This window comes from Etheostoma cragini, chromosome 21 (genome assembly GCF_013103735.1).
Source record: "Etheostoma cragini isolate CJK2018 chromosome 21, CSU_Ecrag_1.0, whole genome shotgun sequence".
Lineage (NCBI taxonomy): Eukaryota > Metazoa > Chordata > Actinopteri > Perciformes > Percidae > Etheostoma > Etheostoma cragini.
In genome coordinates this window covers 11,616,603-11,640,520 of record NC_048427.1, presented here as the reverse complement: position 1 = coordinate 11,640,520, position 23,918 = coordinate 11,616,603, and the positions used below count along the sequence as shown (strand labels likewise).

The 23,918-nt window shown below is 42.0% G+C and overlaps 4 protein-coding genes and 1 long non-coding RNA gene across 9 annotated transcripts; 3 read left to right on the top strand and 2 right to left on the bottom strand.

Annotated features, from left to right (window-relative positions):
• The first annotated feature begins 1,118 nt into the window (after window positions 1–1,118).
• On the top strand, window positions 1,119–5,618 carry LOC117936720 (probable crossover junction endonuclease EME2). Of its 4 annotated transcripts, none has more exons than XM_034860064.1 (8): window positions 1,119–1,675; window positions 2,588–2,709; window positions 2,862–2,945; window positions 3,127–3,248; window positions 3,398–3,476; window positions 3,681–3,796; window positions 3,871–4,060; window positions 4,669–5,618. In XM_034860064.1, the coding sequence occupies exons 1-8, from the start codon at window positions 1,228–1,230 to the stop codon at window positions 4,822–4,824; spliced, it is 1,317 nt and encodes a 438-aa protein (XP_034715955.1). In that variant the 5' UTR covers window positions 1,119–1,227; the 3' UTR covers window positions 4,825–5,618. The 4 variants fall into 4 exon arrangements, with proteins under 4 accessions (XP_034715955.1, XP_034715956.1, XP_034715954.1 ...); XM_034860065.1 differs by having other exon boundaries at window positions 2,859–2,945; window positions 3,699–3,796; XM_034860063.1 differs by having other exon boundaries at window positions 2,859–2,945.
• Window positions 5,148–10,991, bottom strand: spsb3b (splA/ryanodine receptor domain and SOCS box containing 3b). Its single transcript, XM_034860067.1, has 7 exons — window positions 10,583–10,991; window positions 8,816–8,951; window positions 7,739–7,919; window positions 7,299–7,486; window positions 7,019–7,121; window positions 6,475–6,600; window positions 5,148–6,269 (listed from the first exon to the last, which is right to left on the bottom strand). Exons 1-7 carry the CDS (start codon window positions 10,621–10,623, stop codon window positions 5,737–5,739), a joined length of 1,308 nt encoding a protein of 435 aa, XP_034715958.1. The 5' UTR covers window positions 10,624–10,991; the 3' UTR covers window positions 5,148–5,736.
• Window positions 10,992–11,080: 89 nt separating this feature from the next.
• On the top strand, window positions 11,081–14,726 carry nubp2 (nucleotide binding protein 2 (MinD homolog, E. coli)). 2 transcript variants are annotated; one of them, XM_034860073.1, is made up of 7 exons: window positions 11,081–11,194; window positions 11,706–11,821; window positions 12,149–12,347; window positions 12,612–12,766; window positions 12,901–13,011; window positions 13,163–13,232; window positions 13,652–14,726. In XM_034860073.1, exons 1-7 carry the CDS (start codon window positions 11,179–11,181, stop codon window positions 13,789–13,791), a joined length of 807 nt encoding a protein of 268 aa, XP_034715964.1. In that variant the 5' UTR covers window positions 11,081–11,178; the 3' UTR covers window positions 13,792–14,726. The 2 variants fall into 2 exon arrangements, with proteins under 2 accessions (XP_034715964.1, XP_034715963.1); XM_034860072.1 differs by having other exon boundaries at window positions 11,111–11,194; window positions 11,703–11,821.
• A 398-nt stretch (window positions 14,727–15,124) lies between these two features.
• Window positions 15,125–22,714, bottom strand: atp6v0cb (ATPase H+ transporting V0 subunit cb). Its single transcript, XM_034860075.1, has 3 exons — window positions 22,427–22,714; window positions 16,128–16,311; window positions 15,125–15,682 (listed from the first exon to the last, which is right to left on the bottom strand). The coding sequence occupies exons 1-3, from the start codon at window positions 22,497–22,499 to the stop codon at window positions 15,478–15,480; spliced, it is 462 nt and encodes a 153-aa protein (XP_034715966.1). The 5' UTR covers window positions 22,500–22,714; the 3' UTR covers window positions 15,125–15,477.
• Window positions 18,480–19,128, top strand: LOC117936729. Its single transcript, XR_004655010.1, has 2 exons — window positions 18,480–18,649; window positions 19,097–19,128. It is a non-coding gene; the product is annotated as an uncharacterized LOC117936729 (long non-coding RNA).
• Window positions 22,715–23,918: the final 1,204 nt, after the last annotated feature.

Sequence of the window (23,918 nt, the reverse complement as noted above, 5' to 3'; positions counted from 1 at the left end):
CCCCCCCCCCCCCCCCCATCAAATCACTTGTCTGTTGTACAACTTTCTTATTGAGTATTTTAGCCCTCTTACATAACCTGGACTATGGTCGTGACATCTTACATTTTCTAACTTATTCCTATTCCGTTTTTAGATTATTGTTTATTTTTGTATATTCAGTCAATATTTTATCACGAATCCCTGCACTGTTTACTTTTTCAGAATTGCACTCATCATTGCACACCGTCTACCACATGCTCTCCTCTTACCATGGTCATTGCATTTCTATGAGTGATTTTCAATTTTTTATTTTTTCTTCTTAGGTATGTGTGATATAAGTGTTTGTTGTGTTATGATTGTCTTGCTTTTTGAATGCCTTAAATTTCCTTTGGAATGAATACAGTATCTATCCATCTATGTGTCTATATATCTATATATAATTTAATAATTATATATTTTAATTTATATTAATTTAACTGTAACAGTATTTTTGTTCTGTTTCAAGCATAGAAAGAAAACATCTGGAAGGAAAATGTAAATATAATTGTTCTTTCAATACAGAGACCTATTTGTGAATTTCCCATTAGTCATAACATGTATAATAGAATAAATACAGTATGTAATACCAATAAACTCTGTGTTCAGATTTACAAAGTGCAACTGCTTTTAATGCAAGCTTGTATGCAAGCATATGTTTTATCAAATTCATTTTGGATGCAACATTATTAATGATCCTGATTTAGTATTTGCTTACCTTTTAATCCCCCCTCAAATTTTCGTTTTTTCATATCTCTCTGGCCTTATGTGTTTCTAATAGGCTACTGCGTAACGCGTAATGACACAAAGTAGGCTACAGCAACAAAATTCTAGGACTTTTCCCATCCATCCCATCCATTCAGGCAATGTTTTATCAGTGAGTCCTGAATTTAATCCAATAAAAACATGTGTCAATCATAAACTGTGGTCTGGGTCTGCCTTCTAAAGTTATAATTAAATACATCTAATCTACTCGGGTTTATTTGAGAACATGACCCCTCTTTTTCCAGAGTGGTATAATTGGTAAAAGCCATAGATTGTATAAAGGTAATAGCTTATCGTCTATGTGGGCTTGCGCGTTTTCTGTATAGGCCATGTTTGTCCCTCAGCGGACACCATCGAGGTAAAGCAACATTGCTGTTTCACTCTCCAGTTTAAAGACTAGCATGTGTTGTATAAATAATGCATTCAAGGAGTCGTTAAACATATGAAATGTCTATGTTGCGTAGAGCAAAAACATGGGAAATATCTGAATCTGAGGAAAGCGACGGAGAGACAGTCCCCGATGAGAGCGGTCAAACATTAGTGACAGTCAGCAGGGACCTAACAGAAGATCCGAGTTCAGACTACAAGTGCAAAAGCCTCCCACCGTCACCCACAAAAACAGAGTCCGGTCAAACTGCTAATTTGTCTCCTCCGCGACCGGATGGATGTGGCACACCGAGCCCTGCGAGAAAACGCCGCACCAAGGAGGAGATAGAGGCGGACAGACAGGCTGCCAGGCAGAGGACGGAGCAGAGGGACAGGCAGAGAGCAGCCAGAGCCCGGGACAAAGACGAGAGGAGACAGGAGCAGCAGAGGAGGAGAGAGGCAGCGGAGAACCTCAAGAGTCTCCGGCCAGAGAACTGCCTCAGGCGTCTCACCGTCTGCATTGACCCAGGTACACCATGCTGCCTTCAGGTGCTGTCGGAAACTTCACCTATATTGGGACAGCTTGTAAACAGTTGGGAATAGATTAATATATGCTACAAAATACACGTTGCAGTGCTGTTATCAAAATTAATATTGATTAAAGTTATAATATTTTGATATAGATACTTTTATTTTTTTTATTTTAACAACGTTGAAGAAGTACAAAATAATTAGCTGAAAGGCAGTCCGTTTTTAGTAGGCTATGTTTTTAAATGTATTGGTGGGAAATGTGCTTCATTATTGGGGTTCCTGGTGTTGTTTTTGTATCCCAATTAAGTGCATTTAGTTTAGAGTCTTAGTTATGGATGACTTCTGTGAGATTTTTATTTAAATAGTAAATATACCAACCTACAGCCTAATAAATCAAGAACAACTTTAGGTTATGACTATATTGCATACGTGCCAATTTGAATTTATAAGTTTTAAAGTTCCCATGACATGGTGCTCTTTGGATGCTTTTATATAGACCTTAGTGGTCCCCTAACACCATATTTGAATTCTTGTTCCCAAAACTCAGCCCCGGGGCAGAATTTCAGCCACTGGAGCCTTTGTGGCCTGGACCAACTTTGCTCGTTTGAAAGCCATGATGTCTTCCTCATGGGTCCGCCAAATTCTATGGGCAGGCAGAGCAGAGAAAGGCTCATCTGAGCTTTCATTTTCTCAAAGGCAGAGCAGGAAACCCATGGCTCGGTTTACACCTATTGCCTTTTCTAGCCAGTGGGGGACCATAGACAGGCTGGGGGAACTCATATTAATGTTAAAAAACCCTCCTAAAGGGAAATTAATGTCTGTGTCAACCGGGTTATGACTTCCATAAAGAGGACAATAGGCTAAAAGGCTGCATATGCATACATCTGCAAGACTGTGTGCTTTTCTCCAGCTCTTCTGCAACAGGATGGCTCCGACATCTTGCTGGACACCCTGACTACATTGGAGTGGGGGTATAGCCTTGAGAGCCAGCAGCTCCCACACAGCATCACCTGGACCAGAGACTTGCCTCAGGTAGGCACCTCACACCTCTGCTAACATAGTAATCATAAACGTTTGAATTAATTGTGATATTTCGGGCTGCATTCATTTGCTGTATTTCTACTTACATATTCTTACGTTTTATACTTCCTCCAGTGGGGTCATCACTGTTTTGTCTTTAGCAGGGAGCGGGCTCGGTGGAGGAGGAGCAAGTGGTTCTGGTGCTGGGTCTGACGGACTTCATGGACATGGTGATCTCTGTGAAGAAAGTAAACACCCTTTAAAGTTTTAATAAATTAACTTCTGATGGCAGTCTGCACGATGGACTCTTTGGAGACTTTGTTGTTGTGATTGTGACCTCACGGAGGCCTCGGTCGTTGTTGCATGTTTTCGGTAGTGTCCATGCTGCACCCTGGTGCCCTCCTCCATGTTATTTTGTGTCCACTGCAGATGCTAGACAGTGAAGGGGAGGAGACAAGGATGGGGTCTTTCCTCAGTCCAATTTTGGAGTGTCTCAACCGGGAAGCCAAGAAGGTCACGCTCTTAGTGTCAGACTCTCAGACAGATAACAGGTTAGTGTGTTTGTAAATGTGGCTGCTGATAGACAAATAACTCTGTTTCTTTCTTATTTATTCAACTGAATTCATATTTGGCGAGATGACACTCTTTGTTGGCTTTCATGTGCGCACTCTGATCTGACTCTGGGTTCACTTACCAACAGGACCGATGCTTACGGGGTGCATTTACTAGATGAGACGCTACAATCCAAATTGGGGATGGAGAACCTGGATGTGGAGGAGGTCAGTTTACTTTGAATCTGAGACTTCTTTCTTTCATGCCCTTGATGTAGATGTTTTGCTACTTAATTGTATGTTTTAGAAGGGAACCGATTGCTAAACACTGTACATCCAGTACTTGACATACATGTTCCCGTTCATGATGAGTTTTGAATAAAGTACAGAAGATGAGGGGGTTTCTTTGGCACTGTCTGTATTTGTCTCCAGGTTCTTGTGTATCTGCAGCTCTGCAAGAATATCTCACTGGTCTTCCTAGAGGGCTGGCAGGAGGTCACTAACCACGTGTGTGCCGTCACCAAGGCCTTATCAAAACGCCCTTTTAAGTACGCAGCCGCTCCAGTCATTGCCACATTAATGGACAAGGAAAATGTATCTCACTTATAAAATGTCCTTCCAGACTGCTGACAGAGCAGGCAGAGCTGCCCTTCTGTGTGGACGGTTCATGGGCCAGCGGGGTTCGGGTGGAGAAGGACGGCTCTGGGCTGATTCAGGTCTGGAGCAGGCAGATTCAGCAGCTGAACAGAGTCAGCCCGGCTGTGGCCTCTACTGTGATTGCTGCCTACCCGTCTCCTCAGCTGCTGCTGCAGGTACACCCGATGTGATCTTCAGTATGGTCTTGTAGAGCTCAGTGCTTAGAGGAAGGGGCCGCCAGTAGCAGACCTGGATTTCTACTGTGAGGCAACTGAGGCCTTTTGGATAAATCACGGGAACTACGTTGCTTTTTATAACTTTTACAAGGTATACAAGTCAACCTTGACAATATACAGTATAATTGATATTAAAGGTCCTGCATAAAAAGTGAGATTTCGATGTCTTCTACTATTGTAAAGCAGGTTTAGGTGCTATAAAAAGACTAAGTATAGAAAACACTAAACTCACAGAGATATGCACACAGCCCGTATTCAGACACAGTGCTTTTAAACAAGGCGTCAGGACTCCTATGGTTGTGGTGTCACAACCATACTATATATACGATTAGGGTTAGGGTTCACAATCGGTGCACAATCACGGAAGGCTTGTATCACGTGTATGCACCAAATTCCTAATGGGGGCGGCAGAAACTACGCACTATAGCTTTAAGCCCATAAAGTTAAAGAATAGTCTTAAAATAATATGTGTTAATACATAAAACACACAATGTGTCAAGACATAAAACATTGCCACATTTGTGCCCTAAAACTTTTTTGTTTTTTAGGCATACCAGAGTTTAGCGTCAGAGGAGGACAGAAAGGGTCTGCTGGCCGCTCTCTTGGTGAAAAGTGGTGGTAAAGAGAGACGTATAGGACCGGAGATATCAGCCAGAGTTTACCGCTGCTTCACAGCCCAGAACCCCGAGCTGGTCCTGGACTGACCTGTCCACTTGAGAACCAGACGGACGGACGTCAACGAGGATTAATCTGGTCTCTATGACACTTAGTCACCACTTGGTTTCTAATGTGTTAATGGTGATGTTTACAAACTAATATCATGTCTACCTTCCTGTAAAGCACTGGAAACAGATTTGAAGAATAGAATATATTTAGTAAACTAAGGAATTATTTGATGTGTATTATTTTATTCTGGTTATGTATAAATGCAAGTTGCATTGTCGAAGGGACCTCTGTGAACTCTGTGATATTTTTTTGTTTATGTGTGAAATAGCTTATAAAGAATGAGCTGCACCAGAACTTTTCAGTTTTATTTTAGAGAATTTCCTGAGTAAGAAATTTAACAAACTATAAATAGAAAAACAAATCCTATTGTGAGCAAGAACACCCCGACCATTGATATTCAAGCAAAAGGCTGATTACAAAATACATTTACAAAAAGTCTTTTCCACAGTTTTAAAAAAGCAACTCCTTTCCCCCTGGAGTCTCTCCCTGAGAGTAACAAGTGTACACTTTCACAAGACTTCCAGTGTGTTTTTTGTCAAAGTCTAATCTGGCAAACATTAGCTCTTCCAAACAGTGACTGGCATATTATTATTATTAATATTATTATCATTAACCCCATGATAGCAATTGGCTAAAATGCAAATGATTACCCAGATGTCACTGTAAAATCTCAACTTCATTAAATGTCTCATACACTACACACTCACTCCCTTCTCCCACTCATTGACAAAGTTGTTTGAATGTCACAAACTTGCTAAATAAAAAACAACAATCCATGCCAAATTGGCTGAAAGATGAGATGGCTCTTCTTGATTTCCAACAGGAGATGTTGATGGCAATGGTAGAATATCTTTGTGCCAAACACTTAGAAATACCTTTTCACTACTAGGTCATGTCCAGCGGCTTCTTTTGCATCGGTAATCCTCCGGCTCAGAGCAGCAGCTGTCGTAGTCGCTGCTGGGAGGAGTTGGAGGGCTGTGGCAAGTGCAGGGTTGAGTCTGAGGTGACATGTGACAGGGGCACTGGTATGGGACTGTGTCGAGAAACGGGCTGGGGCAGGGGCTCGGGGAGGCGCAGGCACTCAGGGTGGAGGCTGGGCTCGGGACGGGGCTGGAAGGCAGGCTCATCCCTTCGTAAAAATCCTCAAGCAAGTCCTTGTGTTGCTCCGAGGCTTCTGGGCTGCTGCTGAGGGTGAAGACCCAGCCCAGTTTTAAGTGCAGGAGGGTGCGCAGGCCTGGGGGCAGCTCTATAGCATTTAGTACATCGGGGCAGCAGGGCAACATTTGGCGGAGCTGGGCACAGCAAAGGTACTGCAGGGAGGTGGGTGTATAGCAGGCACGGATGACCTTCATACTGCTTTTAGCTGCTGTGGAGCACACCATGGGGTAGAACTTCTTGTTCTGCAGCCTAGTGGCAGCAACGCCTGTTGTAGCAGGAGAGAAACGGCCGCAGAGGTGAAGGGATTTAGGATAAAAGCCCAGTTCACAGCAAATTTGCAATAAGAGGAGTTGAAAGTTGCAATATTTGCCCTGAACTGTGCTTAAACTGGGAGTTATAACTAAAATGTTGTTTTCTTGTGTTTTATGTACTGTAGCTGAGAAGACCTGCTTGAACAGATGTACACGCACCTAAACAGTGTCGATTCTTGTAGAAGGTCAGGGTACCGTGCCAGGTGTCCAGGTGCACTCCTATGATGGAGCCCTGGCCAAACCGAGAGGAAAACTCCACTTTGTCCCCTTTGTGCTGGAGGACACCTTTTGAATAGATAAAAAACAGTTTAGGAGTCCCCACTTAAAAGGGGACACGTCTCTTTGTCAGAACTGCTTTAACAACATCCGAAATGTGACAAGACACCCACCTGGGCACTGCTTTGAAATACTAAGTGAAGTACAAGCACCTCAAAATTGGGTTTAAGCATAGTACTTAAATACCAGTCTACCACACTGATGTGTGGTGAGCATCTGGCGCTGTATGGCTGCTGTGCATCACCCAGGTGCTTTGAGTGTCTATGTTAAAGCGCTATATCAATGTAATTTATTATTATTATTATTATTATTATTATTATTATAAAGAAACTTACTTTTCACCACTAGTCAAAAGCCTCCATCCAGCTTTACATATCACTCTGGTAATTCATGGTATATATTAATTCCAGTATTCTGACCCTCTAACCTGTGTAAGAGAGCCCCCAGCTGTCCTCATCGTGTCCCAGAAGGCTGCCAAAGCTGAATTTGAACTTCTCCAAGTCCAACTCTGAAGTTCCAATTCCCACCATCTACACCAACAACACAGTAAAAAAAAAAAAAAAAAAAAAAACATGATCAAAACAGGTAAAGTAGTTAGTAATTAGATGATAGTTTGCAGTGATCCTCAACATCCAAACAGAGATTTAGAAACATCTTAAGTTCACTGGTTATAAAACATCAGTATTTGTTAAAGGACTGCTACCCACCATATCGGTTCCATAGACAGGAGAGGTCATCTTGACTTCCCAGAAGTGTTGGCCGTCTGACAGCTCCTTGGTGCCGCGGATGGCAGCTGTGCCGCAGCTGTAGTCGGAGTGAAAACTCACCTTCCTTTTGTTGCAGCTGAGGAAGGCTCCGGAAGACTTGTAGTGCTCGTCCCACTCCCAGTCAAAACCTGGGAACACAAACACATGAATGTAGCTGGATAGTTATGATTTCATACTTTGAAATATCTGAACAACTCTTGAATGAATTGAAATATGAGGTTTTGTAGTCACAAAAGCCAATTATAGAATGTGTAATATACTTTCATATTACCGTGAAAGCCTTGTGATACTCTGGCAAGCTCCAACACTACACTTGTGCCAATTTACACAGTGTACACTGCAGTATGGTGTATTACTGCATTCATCGGCTTTTTACTCACCCTCATCCTCCTCCCCACAGAGGCAGTCACTGGTGACACAGAAGCCCAGGCCAAGCTCTTTCTGTCGGTCACACTGGCAGAAAGACTCCCCTATCACCGGTACTGTGCTGGGCAGGGCCACCGCCTCAGATCCGGCCTGAGAACTCTCTAGGTGATCCACCTCAGACTCCACGCCGCTGATCTGGTTAACACAAATGGCATCTTGTAATTTCGTAGACGTGGCCATGGTCCAAGGATGTTGGCTTGAAAGCCAGGAAGGGTATCTGATCCAGTGGAGAGAGCCTGAGAATTGCATTCACTGTTTTCTAATTTCCACTGAAAGCCCTGATGCTCTTTTTGTAAAGACAAACTTTTTGGAAGCGGTAAGAAAGAGCAATTTGAAAGAGCCTGAATCTAAAAATCTTGCTATCTTGCACTCGACAATCCAAAGAGCCAAACGAGACTCCTAATTCAAAAACTCAACAAGTCTTTTCCCTTATAAGAGGTTCAGTGTACCTATTGGTTACAGAAGTCATGTGTACTAGTAAGTAAAATTAGACCCCTTCCAAAAATACTGAGACTCCTATCCTTACCTTTGGAGACCATGTCTTACACACAGCCATTTCATATAGGGGACAGTCCCAGTGGAAAACTACTAGTACTCGGGAAGAAATATTATCTGTCTCACCCACGGGTGTAATGCTGCAGGAGCACATCGGAATGGTGCTTCATCACCTCTTTTTTTTTCAAGTAAGGAAATAGAATATTCTTAGTTTGCATAATTGGTTGAAATTCCTATTTTTTAAAGTGCTTGAAGATCCAATTTTTACTAAATATTATGTCATGCAAGAAAGACAATACAAACAAATGGAAAAGTCAAAGTTGCCATATTGACATTTCCTTGCTGACTGTCCGAGTGCAATTCTTGGCAGGGATGCAAAACTCAGCACTACACCGGGTTAACAGAAATAGCAGTACACCACTGGTTACACTATACCTGTTCTGATGTCAAAAACTTTTTTTTTATCCTTCAACATCAAAAAGTGACACTTTGCTTCACTTTTCTTTTGTTCCACCCCACAAACCTTGAAGTCTCACCTGTGTCGTTGTCTGGCCTTCCCATTCCTCCCTGTCCCTCGTCTGGATCCCTGCCATGACATCTGTCTCTTGCCGTGTTTCGCTCCGGGCCAAATGCCGAGCCCGGCAGTTCCTGCCTCTTCTCAGCATGGCAGCTCTGTGGACCGCAGACCCAACACTTGTACAACCAGCTGGCATGTGCACAGTGGGCCGAGTTTACTGTTTTTTATTTTTAAGTCAAGTAAGGTCGTGTTGAACTCCTTGTTCACAGTTTACCTGTTTGTTGAGGTCAGATTTTTTTTGTTTTTAATGGACACATACGTGTTCATATCTACTTACACATTTCCAAAACCTAACAGGGAGAGAGACAGTAATAACCTGCCTGGTTGTGCCTGTTTCAGATGAAAGAGGGCTTTCTGGGAATTAAAAACATACCAATTCTGCTGAATAGGAGTTTAACTGCAAAAAAAAGGTCTCAAATTAATGAACAAATATTCATATAAAACCATGAGTGTATCGTCTTAAGTTGCTTGCATTGTTTCAAAATGTAAAGATGGTAGCTTCTGTGGTTTGACTAATAAAATGCAGAGTGGAATGAGTTCTTTCTTGTATTTCCAACTCAGCTTGTTTCTCCAATGTCTCACTAACTAGTTGGACAACTGCAGTGAGGTCAGTTGGTAATTATACAGGGTAAACATTTGCTCTGGGCTTTTCTCAGTTCAACACAAAGACAACATATATACAACAGGTTCAACAGTGTGTTCACTAACCTTTTTTTCTAAGAGAAATAACCATGTGTGAGATAGCTACCACTTTGGAGGAACCTTTAGGTGCAATTTGGGTCAAAGTTTGATCTAGTGTCACAAAGGGAACAATTAAAGTATGAATAACAATAATAAGAAACATGGAAACAATCAAAGAAGTAAATGCAATTGGAATGACCCAAGCATTATTGGCAGTCTGCCAGTTTGTATTCATGCAGTATGTAATGACACAAGCATAACTCTTAGTTACATATTTTTTGGTAACGTCACCCTTCCTGGGTCCAAATGCATTGAACAGAAACAGAACTGACTAATATGTTTGCTTTTAAAAGACATCTTTTCTATGTTGAACTGTTTTCAGTAATCAAAACCATCAAGTTCTAATTGAATCATTTGGATGAGAACAAAACTATTATTTTACTCTGTTTTACAACTATAATAGAGATGTTTAATATCATGATAACATATAGTTTACACTTACAACAACATTAACAATAGACAACATATTTATTAAACGCTGTACCTAAACCTGATAGCATGTCTTGGTTTATGCCACCACTGAACACAGCAGCTGATGACTGCTTTGCAAGCAGGTGCAGGAGATAACTGCCAATAATTTAGATTAGTTAGACTGCAGCTAGTCTCACTTTAATTGGACCTTACCCTACATACAGTAAATGCATCATCTTGGCAGCCCAGCCAAGACTACAGTACCTATACAGCCATATTCTGCCTGGCAGTGGGACAGTGACAGTGACGCCTGACTGCAGGTCTCAGATATTCACTGACAGCACACCACTGTCCATGTCCTACCCAGACTTTCTATTCAAATACACCAGACGCTCATTCCGTCCACCTCAGGAAACCTGTTTACTAAAAGCATGCATGTTTAAATCTCAGCACATACTGCACGTAGGGGATATTCAGTAAAACTGCAGCCGACGTTGCTGCATCTTTATCTTAACTAAGTTAGTAAACTCAGTGAACCACAGTATCTCCATTTTAACAGCAGTTAAGCTCTTACCTTACAGTGGTCGTTCTATGCACGGTCTTGCAGTGGCTCATTTGAATGCGAGTCTGCTTCTACAGGACGTCAGAAGGTCCGACCTTGTGACAGGTGCAGTTTACACTCTGTCCCACTTTGTAGCAAGCTAGACGTAAACATCACTTGTCCACGCCCTTATCGTGTTCCGATTGGATAAGAGACTCAAGTGGGGGAGGAGTCATGTTATATATTTTTAGTTACCTTTACCCAGAGTCGTTGGCTACCCATCCATGCATAACAACAACTGTGGCCGTTGTGCAAATAAAAGTATAATGCGTGGTCTACTTACTTGATAAAATAACGAGCCCATAATGTACTTAAAATCACAAGTCGTCATCTTAGTTAAAAGTAAAAGACATGTTAAACGGTTCACTAAACATGATAATCCCGTTTTACAATAGATTGGTTAGTTGTGCGATTGAATGCACCATGGTAAGCAGCGGCATATTATTGGTGGCGTTGGAAATGAGGCGGGACTTAAATGTAACATGCACTGTGTGATTGGCTAGGTGGCGCATGACGATATACGGAAGTAATTTAGCTCTGTGTTGTGTGTGCATGCGTTAATTCAAAATATGGAACAAAATAATGGTAAGTCAAGTTACCGGGGGTCAACAAAGTCCAATAAGAGGCTACGTTCCTATCTTGAGTTCTCGCCTCAGTAACGTTACACGAACTGTATCGTCGTTGTTTAGAGATGTCTCCTGTCAGAAACTAGCTATACAGTTTTTTTTTAATTATTCAATTTATAGCTTAACAGGCTCCTTGGCTGGCTAGCGGAAGCTAAGTGGAAGTCAGCTTAAGTTTTAACGTTACTTATTGCTTAAGGTAAGGTTTTTATACCCTCGGGTAGTGTAACGTACTGATAAAATGCCATTGCATAGATAATGATGTTTAACATGTTCCGAAGGCACTAGGCCTACATAGCTATGTTGAACGTGTGACCTCGACCCGCCTTCACTAACTGCGACGTTTCCCTCTGGCCCAAGGTTCGGATTACTTTGACAGTTCCAATGACATACTCTCGCGAGATAAACGACCTGACAAAACTCCAGAAATGAACTGCCGAACTAAACTGTTTTCTTTCTCCTTTCCATAGGAGACGGGAACTTGGCCCAGGTGCGGCATGTTGTGTTGGTTCTGTCAGGGAAGGGTGGGGTGGGCAAGAGCACCATCACCACAGAGTTGGCACTGGCGCTCAGGCACGCGGGCAAAAAGGTGAGTTCATTGACCAGCTGCGTGTATGGGCAGCAGAACACTCAGTGTCAGTATGCTGAAATGCTGTTATTCTATTCAAAACACACGAGGAGCCATTAAAGAGACGTAGTTGCCGTTCATGTACAAAAACCATTACTAAATATAATGCATGAAATAGTCCATATGTTGCTTATCAATAAGCAATTGCAATCAATTGTCATTCTTACATTTAGTATTTATCAGTTTTCTTTCTGTCCACAATATCTTACTTGTGATCTTACAAATGATGAGACATGTTGAGGCAGCACTAAGTAAATTGACTAATTAATCAAACTATGTGTCCATCAGGTTGGAATCCTGGACGTTGACCTGTGTGGGCCTAGTATCCCCCGCATGCTGAATGTGGGCCAGACTGACGTGCACCAGTGTGACTCAGGATGGGTGCCGGTCTACACTGATGCTGAGAAGAGCCTGGCGCTCATGTCCATCGGCTTTCTGCTGGAGGACCCAGATGAAGCAGTGGTGTGGAGGGGGCCAAAGAAAACGGGTAAGCTATTCTGCAGTAGTACTTGTCTGTGACACTATTTAATAGACCTATTTTGGGCACAGCACTTATTTTAGGGGTCTGTACCAGCATACTTTATCATGATTGTTTTGTGATTTTTTTGAAGGAATTACACACTAATAAAATATAATCTTATGATATTCTGGTTGTCTGCTTTAACATCTATGTCTCAACTTAAACCAGTGAACTTGAACTCCCTTTCTTCTGCCCAATATCTTCTCCGTCTCTGAATGTCCTGTCCCACAGCCATGATTGCCCAGTTTGTGTCGGATGTAGCATGGGGAGAGCTGGATGTGCTGCTGGTGGACACACCGCCAGGGACTTCAGACGAGCATTTGGCGGTACTGGAGAACCTTAAAAAACACAAAGTGGATGGAGCAGTTTTGGTCACCACCCCTCAGGTACCCACAAGTCCACAGAGAGTACTGTACCACAGATATGTACTGTAGTGTAGACTGGAGCCTAACAAGAAACCTTTCTAAGTTGCATGACATCCGTTGACGGTTGTTGTCGCTGGTCTTGTGTTGGCCAACAGGCAGTATCCACGGGGGATGTGAGGAGAGAGATCACCTTCTGTAAGAAGACGGGTGTACGGATCCTGGGCATCATCGAGAACATGAGTGGATTTGTTTGTCCACACTGCTCAGTATGTAAACTGTTCATACAATTGAGATTGTTGTTACAGTAATGTGCATCCAAGAATGGAACACTATAAATGATATAAAGGTCATCTGCAAATCAATCGCTGTAGTGCTGTCAAAGTTCAAAATATCCGTTAACACATTCTTTCTTTTCAGGAGTGCAGCAATATATTCTCAAAAGGTGGGGGTGAAGAGTTAGCCAAGCTGACCGGATCCGTTTTCCTAGGTGAGATCGATTGGATTGAAGCACATTTAGTGTTCGCTTCCAGCCACAAGGTGTCACTGCACACTGTGACTGACCCACCATTCATGATTTAGGAGGCATTTTGCATCACTGCCATGCTGCTAAAATGGTCGATCCAGATGTCAGTGCAGCAGCAGGTTTAAAATGCTTTAGTGAATGCATTATGCGTTCTTATCGATCATTAATACATCATTAAATGGTTTCCCTCAGCTGTTAGCCGCTTTGTGTGAAGATCGATCTCTGTGAGAAATGATAGATTTTCATTAATTGGGCTGTCACTTGCGTGATATTTTCAGGCGTCACAGTGCTGTGAATCCATTTTAGCAGTGCTGTGAAACTACAGTATTGCTCTTCACTGGTTAAGGTGTGATCAGTAATCAACGATGTCTATTCCGTTTCAGGTTGTGTGCCCTTGGATCCTCTGCTCAGCACCTGTATAGAGGAGGGCAAAGACTTCATGCAGTCATTTCCAGACAGCGCCACCTTCAGTGCCATCAGCAGCATTTCTCAGACTCTGCTTGACAGCCTCCAAGCCTCTTGAGCCATGTTTAACTGTATTTTGCTAACACACTCTCAGTACATAGGCTCTGTAAAAAGTAATGTTGAACAGTCATTGTGCAGATGTAATGATTTCTATGCTGCATTTGTCCTGTACAGTAAACTATTTACTGATTATTTTTATACCTGGCAACAGTCAGATGCAGGCTTTGTCTGAGTTTGTAATTCATGAGTTGTTAACCAGTGTAAAGATTATCAGCTCTCACCTCAGTGAAGACATGAACCCTGTAAAAAAAATATATTTTGCAGCCAAGTCATGTTGTCAATGTAAGACTTGCGTGTCACAGTAAAATAAATGATACTGTGTTTGGAAGCCAGTCAAATCTAAGTTGGAATCTTCTTTAATTCGATTGTGACAGACATGTCCACATCAGGATAACTTCAGTATCAGTGGTAATACAGGATTGGAGATTGGCGCTTTAGTTAATGCGTCAGCAGCAGTTCCATTTTCAGAAAACAACCCCCAGATCAAATAGGACCAGTCCTTGTATGAAACTAGGCCAAACACTAATCTCACTAGATTCCTACTGCATGCTACAAACCATAGCAAACAAGTCTTCTTAATTTTCTTAATTATTTAATTTTTTTTTGTGGGCCTAAGACATGACATTTTGATCTGGTTTAAATCTTCTGAAACTAGCCTGCTCTTCAGCTTCGTATCCAACAGCAACAAAACACTGAAACCCATGCAGGACCTAAATGACTGGAATGTGGAAGTACAGCCACAGATGGGAGGGGGTGAAGAAGATGGAGATGAAATTTGGAAATTACACTTGTGAGACCCAATACGGGGCGCACACACACCTTTAATGCAAATAACAGTACTACAGGAAAAACACTGAAGTTTGAGAATGTTTGCTTAATGATTAGAATACAGCTACACACAAAACTCCCACTTCACCAGCAACATACTAAAGGCAATCTTACTTTTAAACCAAGAATTACATCCAGAGGAATTCCAACCACTTATCACAATTAACCCACAGTGCATCAACTCAATCTATGTAGAGATATATATATATATATAGATATAGATATAGATATAGATATAGATATATATAGATAGATATATATATATAGATATATATATAGATATAGATATATATAGATATATATAGATATAGATATATCTCTGTATGGATGTATAATATAACCTGGGGAATTAAAGACTTTTGCTGCATTAAACAATTCAATGAACAATTTTCTTATAAATAAAATCAGTTGAAAAAAATCGTAAGTCCATATACATATCTCTTTACAAATAGATCCTCAAGATTAATGCAGAAATTGTGTCAACTCCCAAGTCGATATAGGAGGAGAAAAAGCTGTGCGGCCCTTTGGTCAGCTCTCTAAGACCGGAGGCCAAGCTGCCTCAGCTGGCCTCAAGGCCTGAAATAAGTGGAGGGAAAAAAAAGGAGTCTGCATCATACAATTTTGGAACACACACACACCTACACACGCACAAGACAGACAAAAATCACTACATTGCGCATTTACAAGTTGACTATCAAATTGGGACAACTGTACACATTGTTGAGATAAGACCATATTTATGGAGCCATTTTTAATTCATTTTTTCCCCCGCCTTCTTTCATCTTGAGTGGCAGACATTTTTACACTTTTTCTCCAGCAGCAACATAAAGGACAGATCTTCAAGATGCTTGGGTGTTTATTTCGTGGAGAGAATCAGGGCGACAATAAGCCCGTAGAGACCCAGGACCTCGGCGAAAATCAAGATGAGGATCATGCCCACAAAAAGCCTCGGCTGTTGAGCTGTGCCCCTCACGCCGGCGTCGCCCACAATGCCAATTGCGAAGCCTGCTGCCAGCCCACTGAGGCCCACGCTCAGCCCCGCTCCCAGATGGAGGAAACTCCTAAACACACACACACACACGGTTTGTCAGCACAAGGGATCTGGGTTAACAATTAAAGCAATTGAGGAAATTTTGACTAAACATGCCAAAGTCAGAACATCTTTTATATTCATGGAACTGAGACCAAATCTACTATTGTTTCTGCTTAATTTACTGTTCCAACTTCCAAGACTGTAAACTGATCCAACAACAACACAGATGACCTTTGCTTGCAGGATGAAAAGTCATTGTTGGTTTTTGTCCTTTCAGGGGATTTACAATAATAAAATGACAAAGGAACAGCGGTTTTTGTTATGGCTTATGCAGAGACCGACAAGTGACAGGGCTAGACCACCACACCCGTACAGCCGAGTAAACGAGCCTTTACTACGCAAGGTTGTCTCAAACTTGTTGAGAAATGCAATAAAAAGAAATGTAGACAATAGATTTGATCAGCTGAACTCACTTGTAGAGGGTGACCTTCTCTGAGATGTTGTTGGCAATCAGCACTGCTACTACCAGGCCGTAGATGGCTATGATACCCGCCATGACCACTGGGATGATGGACTTCATGATGAGCTCCGGCCTCATCACGGACATGGCGGCTATCCCTGTGCCGCTCTTGGCTGTGCCATAGGCTGCTCCCAAGGCTGGTAGGGAAGAGAGAGAGAAGATTACTCCATTAAATAAACTACGCGTACACGCCATCCAATAGCCTAGCTAGTAGATACGACATGATGGCAGAAAACAGAAGTCTCAGCTAAATAGTGAAGCAGAAGTGAAATAAGACAGGGTCAACACTATGTCAGTTTTGGTTCCGCTTAACAATCCAACATGGCTCCATCTAGGGAATTTTTCCTTGTGTTTAAAAAAAGGGAAATAACCGACCCGTTCTTTTCTACTGATGCAGATACTATGCGACCAAAAATCACCTTAATCACATGCGTCTCATCTTTTCTGACTGCTTCGGCCCTTGTAAATCCAGAATTGCCACCGCAGAGTTGTAAATCACTCTCTAAATGAAAAGACCTGATTAGGCTTCAGCACACAGGGAACTGCTGACATCATAAGAGAAGCAAGGGAGGGAGGGGGGGAACCAGCAGTACACACTAATGCCACATCTGCTTTGTGCGATCTCCAGTCCACCCTAGTCTCTGGCTAGCATCACTGTAATGTGACAGGGAAGGAGAACAAACAGCATTTAGCTCTGCTCGTCTGCGACGCTGAGACGTGCAACCGACGTCACCCACGGCCAAGTCCAGAGAAGAAGAGGAAATCAATCAGACCGCTCTAAAATTAGAATCAGTATATTACCAAATGTAGAAAAGCTTCCTGGTGAGCAGTGAAGCATGACTTAGAAATATATACTGTAATATTACTTTCCACAGTAACGAGTAGTGTAAGGGATCACAATTTCTAAAAGAGTGATTATGTTACAGTTACTAATCCCAGCAACGCTGAAAAAAAATATATCCAGAAACACGTAACAAAACAGATTTAAAACAGTTATTTATAAGTTCTCACTAAAAAAATTGTGTAATTTGTTTTGTCACAACAGAACAGAGGAACATCAAAAATATATTAAATAAAAAAATACAAACTTAAGATGTATGAAACTTGGAACAAAAACAAACAAAAGTAAGAGTGTTGCCAACGGGGACGTTATAGAGCGCCCTCTGGTGGACAAACTATACAACAGCAACACTCGTAAAATGGTTGACTTTTTTTTTTAAACATTCATTTATCAGAATGATTTATTGGCCATTATACATGCCGATAGATCGGGAAATACCTAATATCGGCCATGCTCTAGTCACGTCACCATGGCTACTTGCCAAAAGGTTCATGAAGGATGACGGAGAGAGGAATATTTTCAGCAGCTGAAAGTATTGTCATTACATAAAAGCTTTGATCATCTAACATGTCTTTTTAGCCATTCATTTGAAAAGTCGTACTTGAACACAAAGTTTCACATCAGCTGTAGCCATCTATAGGTTCAGTTTGTTTTCCAAGGGTTGGTATCTGCCAGAGCTGATGAAACATGAGCTTGCAGATTTGACTGGTTCTAAGGCTAAAAAAAAGACATGCAAACACAATAGATGTACAGAATAAATCCACCAAAGTCTATGTGCAGAACGGATCCACCAGAGTCCAGAGCCAAGCATGGTTATGAATCAAGGACATGCTGGTTTGACAAGATTTCCCCACATCAGAGGTGTGTGCGCGCGTATATGTAACAACGTGTTTATTTCCTTATCCACAACAAAAGCGAAAGCTCAGCGACCGCCCTCACCACAGCATGCATCTAACATATTGGCCTACTTATGTTGTGGCAGTATCTCCTCTATCCGGCAGCATTACAACTCATTCACATGCAATTTATTTATTGACAACATTTCTGATTTTCACGGATTTGCAAGGCAATTTAAAGTAGTTAGGAAAAATGCATCATCTTTGATTACTGTGCTGATCTTGTCATACCACTGGTGAACAAACCTGGACCTGACAAAGTTGTTTACTTGCCTTTTAATAGCCAACGTACTGATGAGTAAATGTGAAATGTCTCCTAAGATATAATCTTGGAGACCCTCACGCATACAACCCAAAGTGCCCTGCCGTGTTCTCTTGTTTCTTGAGAGTTGGGCTAGCCTGGGGACAGTTCTGGTAACTCAGAGTCTAGCTGTGAGGCTTTTTGGTAAATGGAACTAGAAGCAGACAGGAAGATGACGCGGGACAATCTTCAATTGTGCACATTGGCAGCAAGCCACGGCCCCAACTACTTATATTGATTCATCACCAGACAGATGGCATCGATACAAGGTTAAATCACTCCTGCCCCTCATCATAGATTTGTTTTTAGTATTACGAGGCACTGTTTTTTTGCGAGCACCAAACCCCCGGGAGTTCAATGTTAAAACTAGGTAGCAAATCCAAATTGTACTTTTTCCAAAACACACCTTGTAATTTAGCCATGCAAATCTCCTTAAAGTAAGCAATGTCACGCTCTAGGCAATGTCACGCATGTTTTAAGCTAGAACATTTGCTGTCACATACGGCAAACATCTCACTATCCGCAAGCTGCCTGTCCCCAGAACACACTGTGAAAAAAGCCTCTGTAGACAGCCCATGGTCTACAAACAGCAACAACAAAAAAACTGTGCCCACCTGCACCATGAAGCATACACAAACAGTGTTCCAGCATTCCAGCCAAAAAACTGGGATTTTGCGGGGGGGGGGGGGGGGGGGGGGGGGGGGGGGGGGGGGGGGGGGGGGGGGGGGGGGGGGGGGGGGGGGGGGGGGGGGGGGGGTAGACTAGTGCGCGTAGCTCAGGAGGAAGGGGACAGGATGAGGAGGAGCTAGTCTTCTTTAGTTTGAAAATACTTCAAACGTCAACAAGAAGTAACATCACCTAACATCGCTTAGAACACCTTTAAGAACAATATTGTGGAAATGCCTAAAGCATCCTTAAACTTAGACACTTTTAGCCATTAATTAACAAACAGCGTAATATGTTACTGTCAGTAATGTTATCCTCCAACTCCATTCTTTCTTGGTAAGCTTGGCGTCATTGAGGCGTGACAGGTGAGGATTGATAGGAAGACCTTAAACATTATCATTCTGTCCTGATATAGGTTTGGTGTGTGGCGGGGCGGATTCTGCAGTGGTGTGGTGGCACAACCTCTGCGTCCTAATCCTAATACCCTCAGAAGCTTAGGTAAAGAGCGAACCCCCCCTTTCTTTTTTTCCTCTCTGCAGAATATTTGATGAATGGGATGCCCCTGTGACGTTGTGTGATGTCAGAGCAGGAGGTGCCTCCAGCTAGGGATGATGTTGCATGCAATACGCCCACGCCACAGACAGCAGGTTGGTCTGCTCTGAGTAGTGGATGAATGAGGAAGTACTGGTTTCAAGGAGAGAATGTCAAAATCAGGAAGGTCATAGTTTTATAAAAGGTTTCCCTGTCTTGGAAAGCGGTGTGCTGGCTGTAGCGTACACTGCATAAAAACATGAGGCCGCATGCAGAAATTGAGACTTGCCAATCTATTGTATCAGAAGCTGAGGGATGTGTTTATTTTAGTTATGTCACTAATTACACCTCTTTATTGAAGAGTGAGAGAGAGAGAGGGAGGATAATGTGAACATGAATGAGAAGGCCAAGAAACTGAAAGTATTAAACTAACTGCCTTTGTGAGAAATTACGGGTTACGATGCTATCTTTGGGAGAACATAGAGTACATGCCTTAACAACTGCACAGGAAATTGGAAAAGGGAGCCGCTGCAGGGCAAGAGATGCACGATGTATACAATGTGTGATGGCACCTTGTGGGTGTCACCTGCTCGGAGGCAGACGTCACGACAAGACACCATCACCAGACTACTACAACAATGCAACACCACATCAGAAGACTGCTGTTTCAGAAAATGATTTATTCCTGCAAATTAAGCATCTTTTAGGGTATGAGTCTTTTAACCGTCAATTTGGACTAGAATTTGTGATGTGATTCGGCATTATTCTTAATATTTTATAGACTAAATAATGGATCAGCCCACCAAAATATGACATATTGCAGCCATAGTCCTACAACTTGTGTATACTAATGTGACCAACATCACAGAAGCTACAATTTATTTCTATCATCGACACACTAAGATCTTAATGCTGAAATCTGAATCAAGTCTCCCTGAGCGTAGCACATCCCTTCTTTGTGCTGGCATGATCCCCCCCCCCCAGCTAATTCCCCAGCTGTCAGTCCTTCACCACCGCAGACTAGTACTACTGCTAGCCTCAGGGTCCACCACCGCTATGCTGCCTTTGCTTATCACTACACAGAGTTATGACTGGATCAAGGTTGCTTTGGCATCCAGCTGGTCCTCATTTCCTGGTAGGGCTGGACAATATTAACAAAGTTTTTTTGGCAACTTTTATATTATCCATTCTGATGGCTTATTTTGCTGCCAGTGTTTACACTTCAACCAACAGCTACTAGATGAGATTTATCTCAGAAACTTCTGAAATACTCCAGCTCAATATTACTTCTGAGATTTATCATTACAATGCAGCCAAATGTGATTTGTTAATATCATATTGAACATTCCTTTAAATGACTACTAAATAGGCATGTGGATAGGGCTGGGCGATATGGAAATAATATAAAATCAAATCAATGATAACAATGTTTTTGACCAAACACCTCAACAGCGCAGTGATTGTGTTGACCGTTGGTGCTTCCACAAAATATTTACACAATGAGATTTTTAATAAATAATCATCAGTAATGTGGATTTAATGACTCCACTTAGTCATTAAATCCAAAGGCAAATAATAGATAAGTTACAACAGTCTGGTAAGTTCAGAAAATGACAACATTACTGCAATGCAGCCTTTAAAGCCAGGAAAAGAAAACACTTGTGTCATATCACAATAATACAATATCCAAAATTGAAGACGCTATCCAGCCTCAAGATTATATTCAGGCGGGAAAAAAGCTCTTTCATAATAGATTTTAGTTTTTGCCAAAAGGCCTCAAGATGCAGCCGGTCAAGCCCTCTCCAACATGGTCAATTAGCAGCTTGTTGATTTTCCCATTGGAGCTGCACCCATCCACCAGTCAGCCTAGTCAGTTTTAAATGTAGGCCTTTACTGTGATACATCACTGGCATATAATGATTAAAACCAAGTATGACCAATACTAAAACAAGCCAGTGCCAAAAGGTCACTTTTAATTCTGTGTGACTTCACACCTTCTATCCTAAAACCCCGACAACAGTGGTATCAGACTTTATATAGTTTGTCAAAATTAGCCATTTTCTTTTAACAGGCTCACGCCAACGTGGAGTCCAGATCGGTAGCCAGATGGCAATTCCCAGTCAGAAGTTTCATCATGTGATTGTCATGTGACCTCGTGTCATTCCTTTGAGCAATAAGGAAGTTAACCAGCTGATCCAGGTTTTCAATCAGTTATTTGAGTTGTAAGAATGAGCCGTTTTCAGAATAACTTTCATTAAATTACATGTGGCACTGCCGACTTGACAGCTGGTAAATTAGTGCCGAATAGCAGTTTACGCAGAACGATGTCAACGCAATCATTTAATCTCATTGGTATATGGTCTCTAGTTTGAAGTTAAATTAAACAATTTCGTTTGAAACTCATCCCCTTTTGCTATTTAATGTTACACCATTAAACCCTGCATGCATTAGTGTAGTGTGACATCTGGCAGAAAGGTGGGATTTAACGTTACCTAGAATCCTTCTGCTAAGTGCAGAAAGCTAACAAGCAGCCAACTGTATGAGGGATAAATGGAATACATGTTGACATCTATATGTATGTCTATGTTTTTTTCTTAGCAGTTGGCATCATTCACCGTTTTCTGCTTGTTTTACTAGCTAACGTACAAAACCGAACTAAGCTAACGTCAACGCTAACATAATGTAGTCGTCATCAGCTAGCTAGCTATTGAAGTTAACTAGCTAGTCTTGAAGCAGAGAGGCTAGCAGCGATAATTGTATTAACTAACTAAACATTGGCAGGTTAATAAACCGAAGTAAGTCTAAATAAATGACAGCTCAAGATTAGCAATGCGACGTTAACGTTAGCAAGGCTACAGGCTAGCTTTTAGTAAAGCTTCAAGAAACGCACCATGGTTGAATTCAAAGCACCCTGTTAGGAATGACACACATGCAAAATGGATTAGCAGGCAACGCAAAAAACGACATTGTGTAATTAACAAATAGCTTAAATATAAGAGGTGGTCGTGTGATATTACCGCTAAACACCATAGCCGCAGAGGCACCCATCACTGCGAAGAACGGAGAGTATTCAGGAGCTTCGGCCGACATTCTTTCTCACAAAATATAAAAATAATCTAAATATACAAAATTAATTAGGAATGTCGACTCTTAAAATCGCACTTCGCGAAACCTAACGAAGGCCACAGGCTTGAAAGGAGAAACCGAGTGTAGCAGGAACCGTCTCAACACCTAACTAGCAGTGTTAACAGGATAGTCACGACTCTTCAGATAAATACCCGGCGCAGCAGTACAAAATGGCGAAGCGGAAAATATCACCTGACTTGGCCGTACGGATAAAACCTATCCTCGACTGGGTGTGGGGGGTGCAATAAAACAAAGTTTGTTATTGATGTACTGTGCTGCACAACCAATTTATGAAACTAAAAGTCTGGATTTAAAATGATAAATAACATATTCCGTAGAAAGAAAGGGTTTATTATATTAGATTTAAAAAAAAAATTAAAGGTCCCCCCTATCAGGCATCACTTTGGTGTGCTCCGCTGCAGGCTTCCCCTTTGATATCTAGGCATTCACCCTTCAAAAGCAGGAGGATGACATGATGGGGATAAGCAAGAGGGTGTGGAGACTAGAGAAAGGGGTGTTGGTGTTATCCTAGCTATCAAGGAAATAACACAGCATTTATTTGAAATGTTTTACATTATGCTTTAAATCTGACTATAATATGAAAGTCATGCTCCAAGAGGGATCCTTTCAAATCTCCAATTCCTAATGTTGCATAATTATGTTCAAATACATTTCTGCATTTTGCACCAGGACTCTACCATGCAGCAGAGGGTGGTTTACAGTCAGCTGTTAAACGCAGCAGCGTGAGAGTGAGAGAATTTGAGGCTGAGTGTGTACAGTTGAGTGTGTGGTGGGGGGGGGGAGGGAACTGAGAATCCCCATCCCACTCTATAGCTCCCAGCAAGAGCAGGCTCAGAGACCCAGAAAGAAGAGGGGGTCGAGAGAGCTAGGACACCATGGGAAGGATCGTGTGTGTGTGTGTGTGTGTGTGTGTGTGTGTGTGTGTGTGTGAGTCATAGAGCGCTTGTGCAGTCCCCATGCCGCCATCTCTCCATCCTACTCCCTCTGCATTGCCTTGTCTAGTCAGCACCAAAGCTCCTTCACTCGTGATGCAGTTTCTACACTGGCATCACACAGGCCTTTTTCCCTTTCAAATATTTTACTCAGCCAACATCTAATTCGATCTGCCAAATGCAAAGTTGCGTTTTGCCACGAGAAAAGATTATTTTAAGGCATTAGTGATGCGTGTGTGTGTGTGGGGATGCATTAATAACAAAAAGGTCACAATGAATGAGATGATTATCACTTGGTTTTCTTTCTCTGCCGACTGACTCATTGATCCAGTACTGACTCTTTTAGGTCAATGGGGATGTAGCTTTTTGTTTGGGGTTAGATTATGATGTTCCTGTCTGGGATACATATCCTGTGGACATCTGCAAACAG